The 18,839-nt window shown below is 44.7% G+C and overlaps 1 protein-coding gene across 19 annotated transcripts in view; it reads left to right on the top strand.

Annotated features, from left to right (window-relative positions):
* CACNA1D (calcium voltage-gated channel subunit alpha1 D) overlaps window positions 1-18,839 on the top strand; it is a 455,958-nt gene that overhangs the window by 288,372 nt on the left and 148,747 nt on the right. For 9 of the 19 annotated variants that reach the window (XM_053289171.1, XM_053289170.1, XM_053289168.1 and 6 more), the window contains 4 exons: window positions 9,615-9,773; window positions 11,437-11,547; window positions 16,116-16,199; window positions 16,515-16,598. In XM_053289171.1, coding sequence (XP_053145146.1) covers window positions 9,615-9,773; window positions 11,437-11,547; window positions 16,116-16,199; window positions 16,515-16,598 — 438 coding nt within the window. The remainder of the gene's footprint in view (window positions 1-9,614; window positions 9,774-11,436; window positions 11,548-16,115; window positions 16,200-16,514; window positions 16,599-18,839) is intronic. The other 10 variants (XM_053289177.1, XM_053289175.1, XM_053289186.1 and 7 more) reach the window with 3 other exon arrangements.

Below are 18,839 nucleotides of genomic sequence, written 5' to 3'. Positions count from 1 at the left end.
AGATCTTTAAATGTGCTCTATGTCGTAATCTGTCGGATTCGAGTCGAGTTTTTCTCCACTTGCGCTCCAGTCGCCTACCTTGCCGCTTCAGCCCCCGTAGATCTTCCGTATACCAAGGGGCCAATTTTGAAGCAGGTCGGAGGGGACGCTTAGGAGCAATCGTGTCTACTGCCCTGGTAAGCAAGTTGTTCCAGTTTTCAACGAGGGCATCAACAGGATCACCTGCAGAGCCAACATTAAATCCCTCCAAGGATCCTTGGAATCCTACCGGATCCAGTAACCTCTTCGGGCGGACCATTCTAATAGGCCCCTCGCCCCTGCGGAGGTGGGAAGTGGTTGTAAGTCCAACCTTAACCAGATGGTGGTCCGTCCATGACAACGGGGAGATCGAAGGAGTCCCCACCCACGGAGCACCACCCTGATCAGAATAAAAGACCAAATCAAGCGTGTGACCCGCAATATGCGTCGATCCAGAGACCGCTTGGGATAGGCCCATAGTCGTCATGGCCGCTATGAACTCCTGAGCTGCCCCAGACAAATTGGTCCCAAAATGAACATTGAAGTCCCCCAGCACCAAAAGTCTGGGAGACTCCAACGCAGGTTCCGCGACCAAGTCCGTGAGCTCAGTAAGGGATTCCGTTGGGCAGCGGGGCGATCGGTACACCAACAAAATCCCAATCTATCCCTGGTCCCCAAACTCAAGTACACACATTCAATATGGTCCGATACCCTAACAGGGACCCTGGTAAGGGAGATGTTATCCTTATAGACCACAGCCACTCCACCTCCCCGCCCACGTCCCCTCACCTGCTCCTCTACAGAATATCCTGGCGGGAGAAGCTGGGACCAAACTGGACCACTAGCCTCCCCCAACCAAAGTAATACACATCAGGTCGGCCCCTTCATCCATGATTTCTGATTTATTTTGGACCGACCTGGCATTGCAGAGAAGCAAGGTAAGGTTATGTGGGATGTTGGCAGTGCTCCCCGAGATCAAAGAGCTGGCAGGAGAGCCGGAAAAGGGGACAGCTATTAGATTTCTGACCACCCTTCCCCCAGAACAGCCTGCGGACCTGCCAGCGTTACTTCTTCTATTCCCCACCACCACAGGAATAGCAGCCCCACCTTCAACGAAGGCATTCCCTGGCTCCCCATCTCCAGACAAACCCACACACATTACAACTTCAGTCCAACCTCAGCACAACCTAAAACTGATTGAACAGAAGCCTCCCTCTATACAAATGGTTGGACAAAGTGTCCAGCCCTCGCCCTCGTTTCTCACCTGAAGTGGCTCCCCCAAAGGGGCAACCCCCTTTGGTGTCGCCCCTTCGGTGGCGACCCCGCCGGTGGCGGGCCCGCTGCCACTGGCAGTCTTCCTATATAGGCTGAGCAGTAAGCTCAGCAGGTAGAACCAGGAAAAAACTGCCCACTCACCCTTACAACCCCAGTCCTGCAAAGCCTCTCCACAAGCAGTCCTGGGAGAAGCAGATGGCAACCCAGGAGGGCAGAAGAGGAGAGGCAAACACCCCAGTCTCTCACCCTGGGGGAGATGGAATCCTCTTCTCCTCTTCTCCAGCAGGCTTCTGGGGGGCTTTGGCTACTGGCAGTCTTCCTATATAGGCTGAGCAGTAAGCTCAGCAGGTGGAACCAGGAAAAAAACTGCCCACTCACCCTTACAACCCCAGTCCTGCAAAGCCTCTCCACAAGCAGTCCTGGGAGAAGCAGATGGCAACCCAGGAGGGCAGAAGAGAAGAGGCAAACACCCCAGTCTCTCACCCTGGGGGAGATGGAATCCTCTTCTCCTCTTCTCCAGCAGGCTTCTCAGAAAAGTTAACCCATATTATTTGGTCCCATGCAAACCAGACCGCAAATAACTCTTTTTATGTAATATGGTAAGAGTTCATTCTTTATACCTATTAGCAGAATTATGGTTGTTTCCTTACCCCAGATAATATTAGAATGTGGATGGATTGATAGATCGGGGTTTGTTGTATGATGTTTTGCTGTTTGTGCTTGGATTAATTTTGTTCTGCACTGTAAATTTTATTCTAATAAAGTTGTCGGGGGGACACTAGCCACTGTGGCTGGGGATGATGGAAGTTGTAGTCCAAAAACAGCTGTAGGACAAAAGTTGTGTAGCCCTGACCTACCTACATCCACTGGATAAGGCATTTGCCATAATATTGTCTGAATAAATTGGTGGTGCTTTTTTGAAGCTTTAAATATCTTTGCTTTCCTGCCCATATTCACTAGATTTCTCAGTGGCAGTCCTGCTGTCAGCCAACTGGAGCAGGTGTTGCACTGGCAAGCACTTCCAATAAGTTGGTGGGGACCTGTTCCAAATGTGGCATAAGTTCTTACATGAGCAAAATATGCATGGGCCATATTTGGAAAGAGAGCACCAGGTGTAGTCTAGTCGCCTCACTTGCACACAACCCTATTAGATTTTTGGCCATTGAAGGGATTTGAATTAAATTGGCTTAATTCCAAATACTTCATTTAAAATGGATAGTGAATCACGCTTCTTGGATACAGAATAAACATATTCAAACTCTGAACATGTTCACATGTTTTTGCCTCTTTTGAATTGCCTTATTTCTTGAATTCATTTGTTTCTGCGCAGTCATGTATATTAAAGTACAGATGTAAAACAGGAACAGGAGCATACATATTGTCTCTAATTAGTTTAATTCAGTAGGAAAAGTGGAGAAAATGTGATAGACCCTGCAAAATATTTCTTAAAAGCACTGTGTTTTTAGACCTTTTCCAGTACCACAACCATGAAATAGTGGCTAAATATATACCAGAAGTATAGGTTCATCATCGTGGTCTCTGTTGTTCACACTGATGGGCTTCAAGTGTGCACTGAAGTCCGTTCGGGATCCTTCCAAGCTCTGTTTAGTTCTAGCTCTTTCAGTGGGAGCCCCTCCCCCTTAGTGACCTCACGCCCTGTTTCCCTCAGTTCTTCGCTGTCTGCTGCCACATTTGCAGCTCTGGCTCGAGGTTCCTTCTCTTCTCAGTTCTTGTTACTCTCTGTGAAAATATAAAAAGAAAAACCTTCTGTACTTATTCTTTTCAGTTTTATTCTTGCTTGTCTTTACTAAACACACAGTATCTTCTGCCTGTGCCTTTTGCATCTTGTTTTTTTAATGATCCCCCCTGCTTCCCCCCCCAACCCCCCCCCGGCTCTATTTTCTGCAAATTCCTTCTCAGCAGTATATTTTCTTCTTCTTGAGGCACAGCTTGCCACAACATTGTTTCTTCACCTTTCCCCTCACAAGGTGTATGGAGGGAGGGGATAAAACAAATGTCACTTTCAAACGTTGCTCGGTTTGCCGAGCAAAATCACCATCGACAGATGGCCACTCTTGTTGTCTTTTGTGCTTGTGAGAGGCACATAAGGTGGACTCCTGCAAATTTTGCAGAAAGTTTGGGAAGCAAGCACATAAATGCCTCAGAGCTCTACTGTGGGAAAGGCACTCTCCGCCTTGCAGTGCCACCTGGTAATGGCCTCCTTCATGCCTGAAACGGCAGCGTCCGCTAAAGACCCTTCCTCTACAGGAGTACTGGCACTTGTAGAAACCTACTCAATCTCCCATCCTGCCACTCTTGCCGTTGGCCTGCAACAGGAGGCTCAGAGCAAGTTGGCACTGCACTTGGAGGAACTGGCGCCTTTGACTTCTTCCTACCACCTTGATACCGAGTGCACTGCCTACTTCAGGGTCAAAGCACAAGGCTCCTTTGGACCCGGCAACCAAAAAGAAAAAGAAGGGAACTCTATCAGTGGACTCTTCAGCAGGACCTTCTCCCTCAGCCAAGGCCTTCGGGTAAAGTTCCTCCGCGGACAGGGGACACAGCCTTCCTACACCCTTTGTCTGCAGGCAAGTCCTCCCAGCCACAGGATGCAGCATGATCCAGGGGTGTGCCAGCCTCCAGCCCTCACAGGGAGCGCTCTTTTCACAAGCCTCCCTCCTCAGTACCGAAGCTTGTGCCTGGACCCTCAGTACCACAGCCAGGTACTTTGGCTACTTTCAACTCTTGGCAGAGTGAGGAGGAGGATTTATATGCCCCTGGAGATGACTATGGAGACGCTTATGACAACCCATACTATGAGGAGAATCCTACTTATGAGTGTTCACCATCGCGTGACTATGGCTGAGACTACTGGCAGGACTGTAGGTCCTACCCGCCCAACAGACGTCACAGCTCCCCTTCTCTGTATCAAGGCAAAAGGAGCAGATATTTTCTGAGATCGCCATCCAGACCGCGATACTGAAGTCTGACTAGTTGGCACAGAGTCCTCCCTCCTGCCTGCAGCACCCCACTCGGTGCCATGTCCCAGACAGGGCTGCAATCCATCGCTCAAGGTCTGGCACACCTGACACTGCAAGACCTCCAGAGGAGCACCCACCTCCTCCTACTCCTGCAGACTCATTATTGTCAACTGACCACCAGGCTCCGGATCCAAATGGTGTGCCTCTAACCAAACCTGCACAGCCCTGAGTACAAGAAGCATTTCCAGTGCTAGACTGCTCAGAAGACTCCCCTGGGGGTGAGTCCGATGATTCTGAATGCTCAATACATTCCTTGGGTGCTTGCCTAACTCTCCCTCTGGAGGTTTCCAATCTCATGCTGAACACGTACAACGCATGGCAACCTTATTAGGGCTTCTGGCAACCCAGCCACAGAAGCCCCCTGAAGACCCTATTTTGGGCATTATTGACTCTTCCACCCATGTGCTGGTGGCCCTACCTGTGTTCAAAACTATACTCGATATAGCCCATAGCTACTGGACCAAACCCTCTTCTATTCAGCCAACATCTAAGAGGATTGAAGCTTTATACAGGGTACATTTGGACAATAGCGCTTTTCTCCAGAAACACCCCATGCCAAACTCAGTTGTCGTAGAGATGGCACAGACAAAATCATGGAACAGGGCTCTGACAGCTCCCATCGATCGCGAGGGCAAAAAACTGGATTCCATTGGTAGGTGCCAATATTCTGCCTCTGCCCTCCAATTGAAAGTGGCCAATTATCAAGCCTGCATGGGAAGATATAGTCATTTCCTGTGGGATAAAATGACCCCCTTTCTGGAGCAGTTGCCTGGAGACCAGAGAGATTTAGCCAACACACTGAAGAAGGAGGGCTTGAATCTCACAAAACAACAGCTACATTCTTCGCACCATCAGGCAGACTGTACTGCCCGTGTTACAACCTCCTCTATAGGCTTGCATCGCCATGCTTGGCTTCACTCCTCAGGCCTAACATTTGAAGCACGTATGCATATAGAAGATGTTCCATTCGATGGTGAGGCCCTATTCGGGAACAAGACAGATGACACTGTGGAACGGGTACATAAATTACACACTACTGCCTGCTCAATGAGCTTCTCCTCTACTCACTTTAAACCTTACCAAACAAGCAGGTGGAACCGCCTGCAGCCACCATGCCCCGCGCCTTCAACTCCGTCATATTTCTCTGACCTGCGTGTAGACATTATCACCAGGGCTCCTTTCGAAAGTCTGGTCCCTACTCCACCCAGAAGCCTCAACAACAATAGAGGTCCAAACAATCCTCCTTCACCAAGCGACAGTGTCTCCTCCTGCCTCATTCCCACGACACGCCTCCAGCCCTATTTGGAAATGTGAGACTCCCTAACCACCGACCACTGGGTGCTGACCACCCTCAGGATTGGATATGCCATAGAGTTCATTCAGCAACCTCCCCCTCAACTAGGGAGGAGTACTCTGGTGAGTACTCTGGTGACAACTCCTGCAGGTACTCGAAGTACTATTACAAAAGGATGCTATAGAACCAGTGTCAGGTCATCTTGACGATGGCTTCTATTCACCCTTCTTTGTGGTTCCAAAGCCCAACAGGAGCCTGTGCTCCATCCTAGACTTTCAGGAACTGAACTGCTTTGTCAAATACACCAGGTTTCGCATGGTGACTATCCCAGAAATAGTGCTCCTCTTGTCTCCAGGTGTGTAGTTTGCAGCAGTTGACCTAAAAGACACTTACTACCATATATCCATCCACCTGCAGCACCGCTGTTTTCTGTATTTCCAAGTAGGGCCACACAAATATCAGTTCAAAGCTCGACCCTTCGGACTCTCATCGGCCCTGAGAGTCTTCACGAAGTGTATGGCGGTGGTGATCACTTACCTCCACCGCCAAAACATCTGTGTCTTCCCTTATGTAGACGACTGGTTACTGATGAGTTCGTCCCCACAGCTTCTAGAACAACAAGTAGCTGCAACTATATCCCTACTGGAAGACTTGGGCCTTCAAGTAAACTTAGAGAAATCCCGGTTGACACCAGCCAGAGGTATCGCCTTTGTGGGAATGCTTCCGGACTCAGTTGCTATGAGAATATTCCTCCCGGAACAAAGGATCTCTGTGATACTGCACCTGGCCAGACATTTATTTGTTCAACTGGTACAAACTGCCCACACAGTGCAGAAGATGCTGGACCTCATGGCTTCCACGACTTCGGTCCTACCACACACCAGACTATAGCTGCGAGTGCTGCAACGATGGTTCCTGGACCACTTCAGCCCCCAGCTTGACAGACAGAAGAAGCACCTTCGTCTGCCATTGACGGTCTTGCAGTCCCTCCACTGGTAGAGCGCTTGTCATCATTTAGAGGTGGGCCTTCCCTTCACCTCAGACAAGCCACTGATAGTCCTCACTGCAGATGCATCTGAACTGGGCTAGGGGGCACATGTTTTAGACTATCAGATAAATGGGCATTGGTCGCCCTCAGAAGCATTGGTCGCCCTCAGAAGACCTCAGGATGGTCCTTACCATCCCTTCAGGGCCATCCCGTTCAGGTCCACACAGATAATACAACTGTCAAAGCTTATCTGAACAGGGAAGGGGGTACAGGGTGAAGAACCCTGTTCTCTCTAACCTTACGGATTTGGCACTGGGCAATATCACACAACTTGGAGCTTTCAGCGCTTCACATTCAGGGACAAACAAACGTCCTGGCAGACTCCCTGAGTCGAACTCCTCTGACCTCCCACGAATGGACCCTGCACCTTCCAGCTCTCAAAGACGTTGGGGAACTCCGGCTATAGATGTTTTTGCCAGCTGGGTGAACCGCCAGAGCCCCCAATATTGCTCCAGGATGGGGATGGGTCACCGCTCCCTTGAAGATGCCTTTGCTCTATGTTGGACAGGGATCTTTCTGTACCCCTTTCTGCCAATCCTGCTGATTGTGTGAATCCTACAAAAACTGAGCAGGGAATCCAAGAAGGCAATTCTAGTGGCACCCTATTGGCCGTGGAGAATGTGGTTTCCAGTGCTGATGTCCCTCACCCTGGATGGTCCAGTCCTTCTCCAGAACCTACTGAACCTATTGACCCAGAGCATCGGCTCATTATGGCATCCGTATCTGACCCAGCTGCGCCTGACTGCATGGCTCCTCTCTTCGATGTAAACCCACATTTACAAGAGGTCCTCAAAGCTGCTCAAAAGCCTTCTACTTGATGGGCCTATGAAAGAAAATGGAGTCGCTTCTCAGAATTTGCCAAAGCCAAGTCCGTTGACCCCTATCAGGCACCCACTACCTTCCTCCTGGACTACCTACTCCAGTTAAAGGCAGCTGGTCTTTCTATGTCTTCTATTAGAGTCCACCTGGCAGCAATATTGGCCTATGTCATGCCACGGGGCATAGACTCCCCATTCACAAACGCTATAGTCAAGAGGTTCCTTAAAGGCTTGATTAACCTGGACCCAGATATGCTACTCATGTCTCCCCCTTGGGATCTTCCCCTGGTCCTCACTCAACTAGTACACAAACCCTTCAAACTGCTGGCTATTTGTTATCTCTGCCTACTTACCAGGAAGGCTGCATTCCTTGTGGCGGTTACATCGGCGTGCCGAGTGAGCGAACTCAGGGCCCTTAGAGTGGATCCCCCGTATAGTATCGCACAGGGATAAAGTGCAACTGTCTCCAGATATTAATTTCCTCCCCAAGGTGGTGAGTACTTTCCACAGGTCTCAGATTTTGTCCCTGTCAATCTTTTCCCCAAACCCGACCTCACAGGCAGAGAAAGCCCTCCATTGTCTTGATGTGCGCTGCTGCCTAGCCTTTTACAAGGAAAAGACACAATCAGAAAAACTCAAGCCTTGTTCATTTCCTATGCCCCCAAGTTGCTGGGCACTCAACCTGCAGCACAGTCTATAGCCAGGTGGCTTGTGAGCGCGATCAATCTGGCTTACAAACTTGCAGGGAAAGACCCTCCGAAGTCTGTCAGAGCCCACTCCACAAGAGTGATATCTCCATCCACCACCTTCGATAGGAATGTCCCATTTGTTGTCATCTGTAAAGCAGCCACCTGGGCTACTCGCCACTCGTTCATTATACACTATGCTTTGGATCTGCATTCCAGACGCGATGTGGAATTTGGGAGGGTCATTCTGAATTCCATCTTCCAGTGACTGAGGCCCACCGCCAGGTAGATGAGCTTGTGATGTGCCCATCAGTGTGAACAACAGAGACCACAACGATGAACAACAGGTTGTTTACCTGTAAACAAAGTTCATCTAGTGGTCATCTGTTCACACGCCCTTCCCTTCCTTCCCGCTGCAGTCTCTTTCAGATCGGTGAACACTCGAACTGAGGGAGACAGGGTGTAAGGTCACTAAGGGGGAGGGGCTCCTGCTGAAAGAGCTAGAACTAAAGAGAGCTTGGAAGGATCCTGAATGGACTTCAGTGCACACCTGAAGCCCATCAGTGTGAACTAACAGTCGCTTGCCTGCCGCGGCATCGCCTCACTAGTCTTCCACTTGTTGTGCCCAACAGCAAACTTCGTGACCTTGTCTGTATCATCCAGCAAGGCATGACCAACCCCCGCCCCCGGCAAGAAATAGTGACAGGAGAGTGAGAAGCAGGAGAACAGCATGGCAGGATGCCAGATTCCCTCCTTGGCAAGTGGCACACTCACCCCAGGCAACACAGAGGCGATGCTTGCTCACTCGCCCCCTGCTCAGGTTCTGCAGCACCACCCAAACTGGCCTCTGTCCCTACCACCATCACACACCAAATCAAGAAGACTAAAGTCCCAAAATGCCAGGAGTAAGGTCAGCTGCTCCAAGGCAAGGTGTGTGCAGCAGACTCACACAGGCAGGCAGCCAGCCATGTGCATGCAGGGAGCTCCTCTTGTGCCTCTCCAGACTCCGTAGAGGCTGAGACAAAACATGTCACGTGCCCTGCACCATGGAATATGCAGGCGCAGGCACGGAAGCAGCTGCTCAGCAGAAGGAAGCACTGCAACAGGCTGTTTAGCTCACCCAGCCAGCAAGCAGGAGGGTGAGCAGGAGAGAGGGCGAGCAGGGCAAGGTGGACTGGCTGAGGGGCCTTGGGGGGCAGATCCTGTGGGCCTGGGAACAACTGTTCCCCCTTGTCCAACGGACACTACGCCCCTGGTCTGAACACTTGCTTCCTATAGAAAACAATAAGAAGCCTCTTCACAGATGGTACAATGTACATGAACTGTTAGTTTTTGGGTTGATGAGTTATTTCTGAAATGCAAAGCTGTTTTGACATTATTTTTCAGCTAAACTGTGACTGTCATTTCTCTATTTGACATTTTTACTTTTTACAGCGTCAGTGTGTGGAATATGCTTTGAAAGCACGACCTTTGCGTAGATACATCCCAAAAAATCCTTACCAGTACAAATTCTGGTATATGGTGAACTCTACTGTCTTTGAATACATCATGTTTGTCCTTATCATGCTGAATACACTTTGCTTGGCTATGCAGGTAGGATGTTTCTTTTTACCATGGTTGAGGTATTATGGGGGAATTTGCTCTAGGGAAAGGTTATGAGAAGAACACACATGAGCTTATGGCTTCCTCCTGATTTCTTGACCACTGGTGAGAAAGCACCAGTATTACATCTGCACTGGCCCTGTATACACCCTGGGTGCATAGTTTCAAGTGGCAATTTGTGTTTGTGTTTGCCTAGTTAAAATTTAGGCATACAAACTCAGTTTTCAGCATGTTTAGAGTGAGATTGATGAAGCTGTGGATTAAAAAATAAATAAAAGTAAGAACTCTGTATGATGCTTTACTGTCTTTATAATACTGTGTCCCAGGTCATTCAGAGTGAGAATTTACAGTTAATCTTAAACTGTCAGATTTCAGTTTATTTGGCTTAAATTGTGCCAGACAGGCAGAAAAAGATGTTTACCAGCATCGTTATGAATGAAGCACCAGTGCTGCTTATGGTTTTGACTGATGAAAAAAATAAAATAAAATAAAATAAAATAAAGTAGTCCTGGCAAGCATGTGGATTTTGACAGCTTCCCTAACCTTTAAAGCATTCTGTGCCAAATGAAAATATGTCCCTGGAGGTTGCATTGGGTGGCACAGAGCGCTTACAAGGGAAGCGGACATCATTGAAATCTCTCCCCTGCTTGCATTGTAGCAATGTAGCAAGAACTTGTCTCCCATCACTGTGGGAGAAGCTGCAGTTTTTTATACTTCTCCCTGTCATGCAACCAATGAAGAGATGGGAAAGCTCTTTGCCAGGGGCGTAGCAAGGTTGGAGTGGGCCCAGAGACAAGATTTAAAAATACCCCCCCCCCCCGAAGCTCAGCTCATGAAGTAAAGTAATCTTAAATGAGGCTGAATAGTGGTAACAAAAAGCATAGTAAAATTGTGTGTGTGTGTGTGTGTGTGTATACCCCTGCTAACTTGGCAAAGAGGCACCTTTTAATGTGGTGATTCTCTTTATTTAGCAGGGGGAGAGTAACTGGCCCTGTCCACCCCCAGCACAGTACCTCCAGTGGCTGTTGCTGGTGTCTATCTTGTGTTTCTTTTTAGATTGTGAGCCCTTCGGGGACAGGGTTCAATCTTATTTGTTTGTTATATCTTTGTGTAAACCGCCCTGAGCCATTTTTGGAAGGGCGGTATAGAAATTGAATGAATGAATATATATATATATATATATATATATATATATATATATATATACACACACACATACATATATACACACACATACACTCTCTCTCTCTCTCTCTCTCTCTCTCACACACACACACACCCCTATGTGCCACAATAGAACATCATCCGAAATTATTTTTTAAAAGGTTTGTAAATTGTGGATGATGCAAGTCATTTAATGGTACTAGAGAAAGACATGCTGTTCTGGTAGCTCCAGGTCGTAACCCTCACATCAGTTTCGGAGGATGAATACAACTGAAGGAAGCACGGGCAAGTGCACGGCTGGGGGAGTCAGTCATGTGACTTGCCTCTGGGGGCCCCCCAAGGCAGTGGGCCCCCAAACAACTGTCTCCCCTTGCCCTATTATAGTTATGCCCCTGCTCTTTGCTTCAAAAGTTTGGAAAGTGGCTATATGTTAATTTTTTTTATTATGCACAACTATTCTTAATATTTTTCTTTTATGTTTTATTTGTAGCACTACGGGCAGTCTAAACTTTTTAACGATGCAATGGATTTTTTGAATATGGTGTTTACTGCAGTGTTTACTGTTGAAATGTTTCTGAAGCTCATTGCTTTTAAGCCCAAGGTAAGAGATTATATACTTATTTAGTAAGGTTGCCATTGAGTCAGTTCTTTCAAACCACACACATTTTTATTGCCCAGATAAGTAGCAAATACGAATTTGATGCTTTTCATGGTATAGTATCAGAAGAATCTTCACAGAATGCAAAATCTGATATCACTGTGTATGCAAGTGCAGGAAATGAGATGTAGAATTTTTTTTTAAAGTATTGCTAAGTAATGAATAAGATCATATATATATATATATATATATATATATATATATATATATATATATACCATACTCATGAAATCCCTGCTTCCTAAATATAAGTCGTTACAGCTGACAATGTGTTTTGTCCTGTACTTGGATGTTGTTTAATTGTGCAGAAATGTTCATCTTGAACTTTATGACACAATCCTGAGACTAGTTGTGCCAACAAATAAATGTAAAGATCAGATAGCGCATCTAACCATTGTGCTACCATAATATCACAAACCATAACAGTGTCTTTGTTTTAGAAGTGCTTTGGATTGGGGTGCTGGGTACACGGTTAAATAGTTGAAGTGGTTATAATGTCTAGCACTTACCAATGGATCCACACAAATTTGTCCATTTTATAGCTATTATATCATTAGTAGCAATTTTTAAAGGAACAGGCTATGAACATTCTTATATAAATCTGAATACTGAAACAACTTTTTTTCCTTCCCAATTTTAAATTCAGTCCAGAGTTTAGTATACACTTAATTGTATCTCATTAATAACTGTATCACATTAATATAGATTTCTTAAAATTGGATTTCATTTCAGTCTTTGTCATGTATGTGGTCTTGTAGTGTTATTTAAACCAAATGACAGCCTTCTCATGGAGAAGCAGTGACATGGTACACTGGTACTGCTTCCCCTGTAGGAAGAAACCAAGACATAATGTTTTTTGCCCAAAGAATATGCTATTCCATTCTCAGAGAGGCATGCTCCAGCACCAACTGAAATACCTGCAAGGCTGTTGGTATGAAGTCTGAGCTGATTTTTAGGTGGGAACCGACACAGTTCTGACACTCCATTTTGTTTGTAGATGAGTGGTTAAAAGTTAAAATGAGTGGTTAAAAGTTTGTAGATGAGTGGTTAAAATAATCCAATTCATTCTGACTTGGTGGTGTGAAATTTCAGAATGAATAAAACCCAGGTTTTTAAATTGTGTGCAGAATTAATAAGAAAAGAAGTGTTTTACAATTAATAGCATATTGATGGGATATGCTTTAGGATTTTTTCCCTGTATGTTGCAGCATCTATATGAGTAAACTATGCCAAGAGTAAACTATTTGCTTTACAAATAAAAATATTTTAAATGTCATATAAAATTAATACTAGAAATTCATGAAACCTAACCAACACATGATTATGTATGGAATTATTTCCCCTTGCCATTTTATGTCAGATTTGTGTGCCAAAAAAGAAAAGATGGCTAGTAAGTAGATTGATCTTGGTTTGTTGCAGTGATAACGACTTTGAGATGTATGATGCAAGTTTCCTTGCTGTGACTTGTCCATATATTGCATTCTCCCTTTTCCAGAATCATCTTTATTTCCTTTTAGTTAGTGTTTTTATTTATGTTTGCTTGCTTTGGCTTTACACATTACTGAAAACAATATTTGTACATACTGATAGGAAAAATTTGCTTTATGTGACATGATTTCTTTTTTTAAAAAATCAATTGTTCAATCAATATGTGACATGGTATTTTAATGTTGTTCACAGTAATAATATTGTACAAGACTGCATAAGTGCCATTTTTCACATTAAAAGATAATTATTATTATTAATCAAATTTGTACACTGCCCCAAACTTTCATCTCTGGGCGGTTCACACCACTTCAGCAGCATCCTATCTTTCCATTCTTTTTGGTGGCGTCTGCTGTTCTTGAAGAGCGGTTGTCTTCAGTCTATCAAGACTTCTTTAGGCATGACTACTTTTTGTCCATAGCTAGTTCATTAATTTAACAGGGCTTTGTATTGCTGAGGATCTTTTTTTTAAATGATGGAAAAATAGAAGAAAAATGACAATATTTTGAGACAGCTTTTCTAGAACTTTTTTCATGTGCTAACTTGGAAATAGATTGATACAGGACTGTTTACTTTGGAACTCCTGGTCAATAGGAACACCTTTTGGAAATATTTGATGGTTTTGAAAAACCCAGTTAGTACAACAGTGCCTACACTAATTTTTCAGCCCTGTTGTAATGTCAGAGATGTTAGCAATAGCAATAGCACTTACATTTATATACCGCTCTATAGCTGGAAGCTCTCTAAGTGGTTTACAATGATTTAGTATATTGCCCCCAACATTCTGGGTACTCATTTTACCAACCTCGGAAGGATGGAAGGCTGAGTCAACCTTGAGCCCCTGGTCAGGATCGAACTTGTAACCTTCTGGTTACAGGGCGGCAGTTTTACCACCGCACCACCAGGGGCTCAAAGTGTTCAAAGGCATTTTCTGCAGGGGGAGTCAAAGAGGACAGGTGCCCCACCACTACCATTGGAATGTATGGCCAGATTAATGCAGAGCAGAGGATGCTACACACAGACACAGACTTTGCCCTCCCTCCCCAGAAAGAGTCTTGCAAACATGCATGGTTACAGCATTTTTATTGTATTTTTAATTGGAGGTGAAATTTGGCATAGTGAATGTAATTCACTATGGTCCAGGACACACAGATATCCAATGTGCATTGGCCTCCAAAATGGCCACTGCCAGCACAAAGAGGCCCAGAACAGGCCAAAAACCGACTAATATGGCCCAAACTGGGCCAGTTGGAGGCCAGTGGGGAGGAGGGGGGTTCAGCTCTAGTTCAAACTGAACTGGATCTGGATTCAGCTTGAGGGGGAGCCGTGGGCAAGTCCTTGAGTCGGCCAAATCGGACCAGCTCGAACTCAAACCTCTTTGTACATCCTTACACACAGACTTTGCCCTCTCTTACCAGAAAGATTCTTGCAAACACCATATTTTTACAGCAGCACACCAGCATGTGCTGCTGAGAGAGCCAGCATGGTGTAGTGGTTAGAATGCTGGACTAAGACCGGGGAGACCCAAGTTCAAATCCCCATTCAGCCATGATACTAGCTGGGTGACCCTGGGCCAGTCACTTCTCTCTCAGCCTAACCTACTTCACAGGGTTGTTGTGAAAGAGAAACTCAAGTATGTAGTACACCGCTCTGGGCTCCTTGGAGGAAGAGCGAGATATAAATGTTAAAAAAATAATAATACAGGTGTTCCCAGTGTTTTATTAAGTTTCAACATTAGTTTTTCCTGTGCTTTAATGCTGTTTGGATAGCACCTACAGTGACATTAGGAGCTTACTAATGGCTTCCCCACACCCACTCATTAAATTTGTGTTAACCAGGAAGTGAAAGATAAGTATCTCTTTGAAGAATTCCCAGCTAGGACGAAGATTTGGTACTGCATTTTTTCAGCATCGCTGATGGCCCACACAGGTTGATCTTGCAAATCCGTTTGGACTAGCAACATTCAGAATGGGGGTTGGTACAGGACCCACGTGGATTACGAGAATCAGGCAGACTTATTAACCATGCCTGACAGAAGCGCTGCTGTTTGGGAGGGCCTGTTGTACTTGTTTACTTATATTTTCCTTCCCATTTCTGCAATTCACATGACACATGAATAGCATAGAACAGGCTTTTCTGTTGACAGCTGTTTCAGAGCTATTTTAAAAATAGGCCTGAGTAAACATGCACAAGCTGCATTAAAACTGCTGTAGAACCTGAATGTTGCCCCAAAGCTTTGGGCATTCCTGCCTTTCACCAGTGTCCCTTTTCTGGGTACCATCTTTTTCATTTCCAGTATTGCATCAAATTGGCTGTTAATTTTCAAATACTTCTTGTAGAATGGTAAGCAGACAGCTATCAAAAATGCCTGTTACTAAATGGTGGAGTTTGGGGACAATTGCCCAACTTTATTGCATACATATGCTTCAAATTGCTTTACTGATGTTTGGGTTTTCGACTCTGTTATATATAGCAGAAGTGCACATTTACACCTACAATTTAGGATATGTTCCTGAAACTTCTGAGTGCTATAATTTTAGCTTCTTTACAATTCTATCTTATACACAGCAATAGTTCCTTAATAAATAACAATGTGGGGTGCACCAGGGTATTAAAGGGCATGCCACAGAGAGACCTTTGGAAGGCAGCTTACACTGTTTAATCTTGAGGCTGGCTAAGGACCAGTTTGTGTTGTAACAGTTTAAGGGACTGTAGTAATTACTGTACCTTGTAGTGTAGTCCTTCACTGGAACACTGTTGCAATGTAGAAATTACCTAACCAAACTTTCTGTGCCCCTATCCCCAACACAGACTGTCTGTTTCAGAGGCCTGTTGCTATTTGGTGATAAAATCATGTCACATACAAACATTTCCTTCAGAAGACAATATTGTTTGGTTTTTCCCATTACACTACAGAATTTTGTTTTCAGTGATTTCTGTTTATGAAAAAACTAAACAGAAGTATGCAAATATTTTGACATTTCATATGTAATCACAAACATTTGCACCCTGCCTGCTCTGTTCAGGGGTATTTTAGTGATGCCTGGAACTCGTTTGACTCCCTCGTCGTTCTTGGCAGCATAGTAGACATCGTTCTCAGTGAAGCTGATGTGAGTATACCCCAGCCAAACTCCCTCGGACCCACTTCTCTTTTTTCTGTGTCTCTACTTATTTCTGTTATCTGGACAAGTCACAGAACTTGATATGTTTCTAGATTCTGAATATAGGCCTCTGAATTCAGTTACAGAATTTGGGAACACTCCAAGACACTTTTCGCTTCCCATTTTCTCAGATTTGAGGTAGAAAGATGCAATACTGGTGCATTGCAGAAGCTTAGATTGTGTTTCTGTGTTATAACACTGTCCTTTTTCTTCTCTTCTTTTCTGTTTCTGTTTTCTCGTGCTACTGAATGCTTGTCCTAACAGCACTATTTCACTGATGCATGGAACACTTTTGATGCCTTAATTGTTGTTGGTAGCGTCGTTGATATTGCTATAACAGAAGTTAATGTAAGTAACCACTGTTCACCCCACTACAAAGTAATCACTGTCATTTAGCATTAGTGTAGAATAGAAGAGTAGAATAGAATTAGTGAGCCATAACCCCACATACACACCCTGTTGTTCGTGTGTGTGTGTGTGTGTTGAGAAATGAATTGTTTTTATGCTGTTTTAAAGCTACGGTTATATCATTCACATAGTAATACATGTTGACGGATGCACACAAACTTAGAACAGTAAGAATTAATTCAAGACATTAACTCAGATTCAAGTCACATTCAGATGCTATATGCAGATGTTCATTTAGTTCAGGTCGGCACAAGTTACGACTCCCCAGTCTAGCACAACCAACCAGCTTGCTGCTTGTCTGGGACTAAAAAATGGAGAAGGGATTGAAAAGCATCCTTGCAGGCCATCACTGATGGGTCAACTTGCTTAGGCCTGATTTACCATCAGGCCTGATTACTTACTTACTTAATGTATATGCCGCCTAACTCCAAAGGCTCTAGGTGGTTCACACAAATAAATACAATATTTACTAACTATCCGTGGGAAATCTCTTACCAGTTTTGGAGAGTTAACTTTATTGGCCTCATTTTTGGTACAGTTATGGCTCCAATATTCCTAAACTTACTTTTCTGGAGAAGGACTGCCATTTGCTTTCCTGTGTCCAAATACCTTATAAAGCTTTCCTCCCTGAAGTAGAAGCCTCCAGGTTTCAGTAAGGGAACTTGCTGTTTCCCTTTCCTGAGGTGACATAAAGCTCCAGAGTAGAGTTTATTAAATCTCAACAAGTATCCAACTTAGTTTTGTATTTCTTTAGCTGCTCACATCCACAGGAAAAGAAGTACATCCTTGCTCCTTTCCTGAGTGCAGTGTCCTCAAGATTTGCCAATTTTGTGTGCAAGCAAATTCCACATCAAATTAACATCACAGCTTGCTCTTGGCATCATGTGGGTGTTCCCATCCCAAAATTATTGAATTTAATGCTGCCAGAGATAGTTTCTGGTGTTAATTTCCTTTCCTCTTGATGGTAGTGATGTCAGCAGATGCATCACATCAGTAGATATTGATCAGAAGTTGTTTAAAAAAATACGAACAATATTATCGTGTCCATCCCCACCCCATTACACAGCAGAGTTTTGTTTGAAGTGATTTCTGTTTACTCAAAGTGCCTCTTAGTGGTCAATCTCATATGGTCTTTTATCATCAAATACTGTAATAGCCCTCAGAATGGATTCACATGTCATAATTCCTGGTAGATGTGTGATTTTCCCAACTTGTTTCCTTTGATATGCCATGAAATGCTCAACTTTGGCAAATGCTCTTCTTTCTAAAAGCACCTTCATGTATGACCAACTACTACACCCAATTATTTATTTATACCTCACATGTCCACCTTAAAGAGTTTTAGTAATGCTTACAGTCAGAAGAACCACAACAAAAGGTGATAGCATGGTAAAACTTTGGCTACTTTTGAAAGAAAGAGTAGCTTATACTATATCTGGTAAGGTCTTGTGGGGAAATACACTTATGAAAGACGAGCTAGAAATACCATGGTTTACTTCTTATATTTTCTCCTTTATTTGCATGTCCCGTATTTAGAAGAAAGGTTGCTTTGAGTACAAAATTCAGTCCTAGGTGTAGTAAAATTAGATACTCAGGATTTTTGCATGCACACAGTTTTTGCATTCAGGCAGTAGACAATGATTTTTACAAACTTGCAATAACTAATTCTGGATAGCAAATGGATCATAGTGTTTTAAAGTACATAAGAACAGCCCTGCTGGATCAGGCCCAAGGCCCATCTAGTCAAGCATCCTGTTTCTCACAGTGGCCCACCAGATGCCACTGGAAGCCACAGGCAGGAGTTGAGGGCATGCCCTCTCTCCTGCTGTTACTCCCCTGCAACTGGTACTCAGAGGCATCCTGCCTTTGAGGCTGGAAGTGGCCTTTAGCCCTCCAACTGGTAGCCAATGATAGACCTCTCCTCCATAAAGTTATCCAAACCCCTCTTAAAACTATCCAGGTTGTTGGCTGTCACCACATCTCATGGCAGAGAATTCCACAAGTGTATTATGCGTTCATGGGATGACCCCTAATTCTAGTGTTGTGTGAGAGGGAGAAGAATTTCTCTCTCTGCACTTTCTCCACACCTTACATGATTTTATAGACCTCTATCATGTCTCCCCGCAGTCGTATTTTTTCTAAACTAAATAGCCCCAGGTGTTGTAGCCTTGCCTCATAAGA

Source organism: Hemicordylus capensis, chromosome 2, assembly GCF_027244095.1.
Source record: "Hemicordylus capensis ecotype Gifberg chromosome 2, rHemCap1.1.pri, whole genome shotgun sequence".
NCBI classification, from domain to species: Eukaryota; Metazoa; Chordata; class Lepidosauria; order Squamata; family Cordylidae; genus Hemicordylus; species Hemicordylus capensis.
This window is presented reverse-complemented; position numbering and strand designations above follow the sequence as displayed.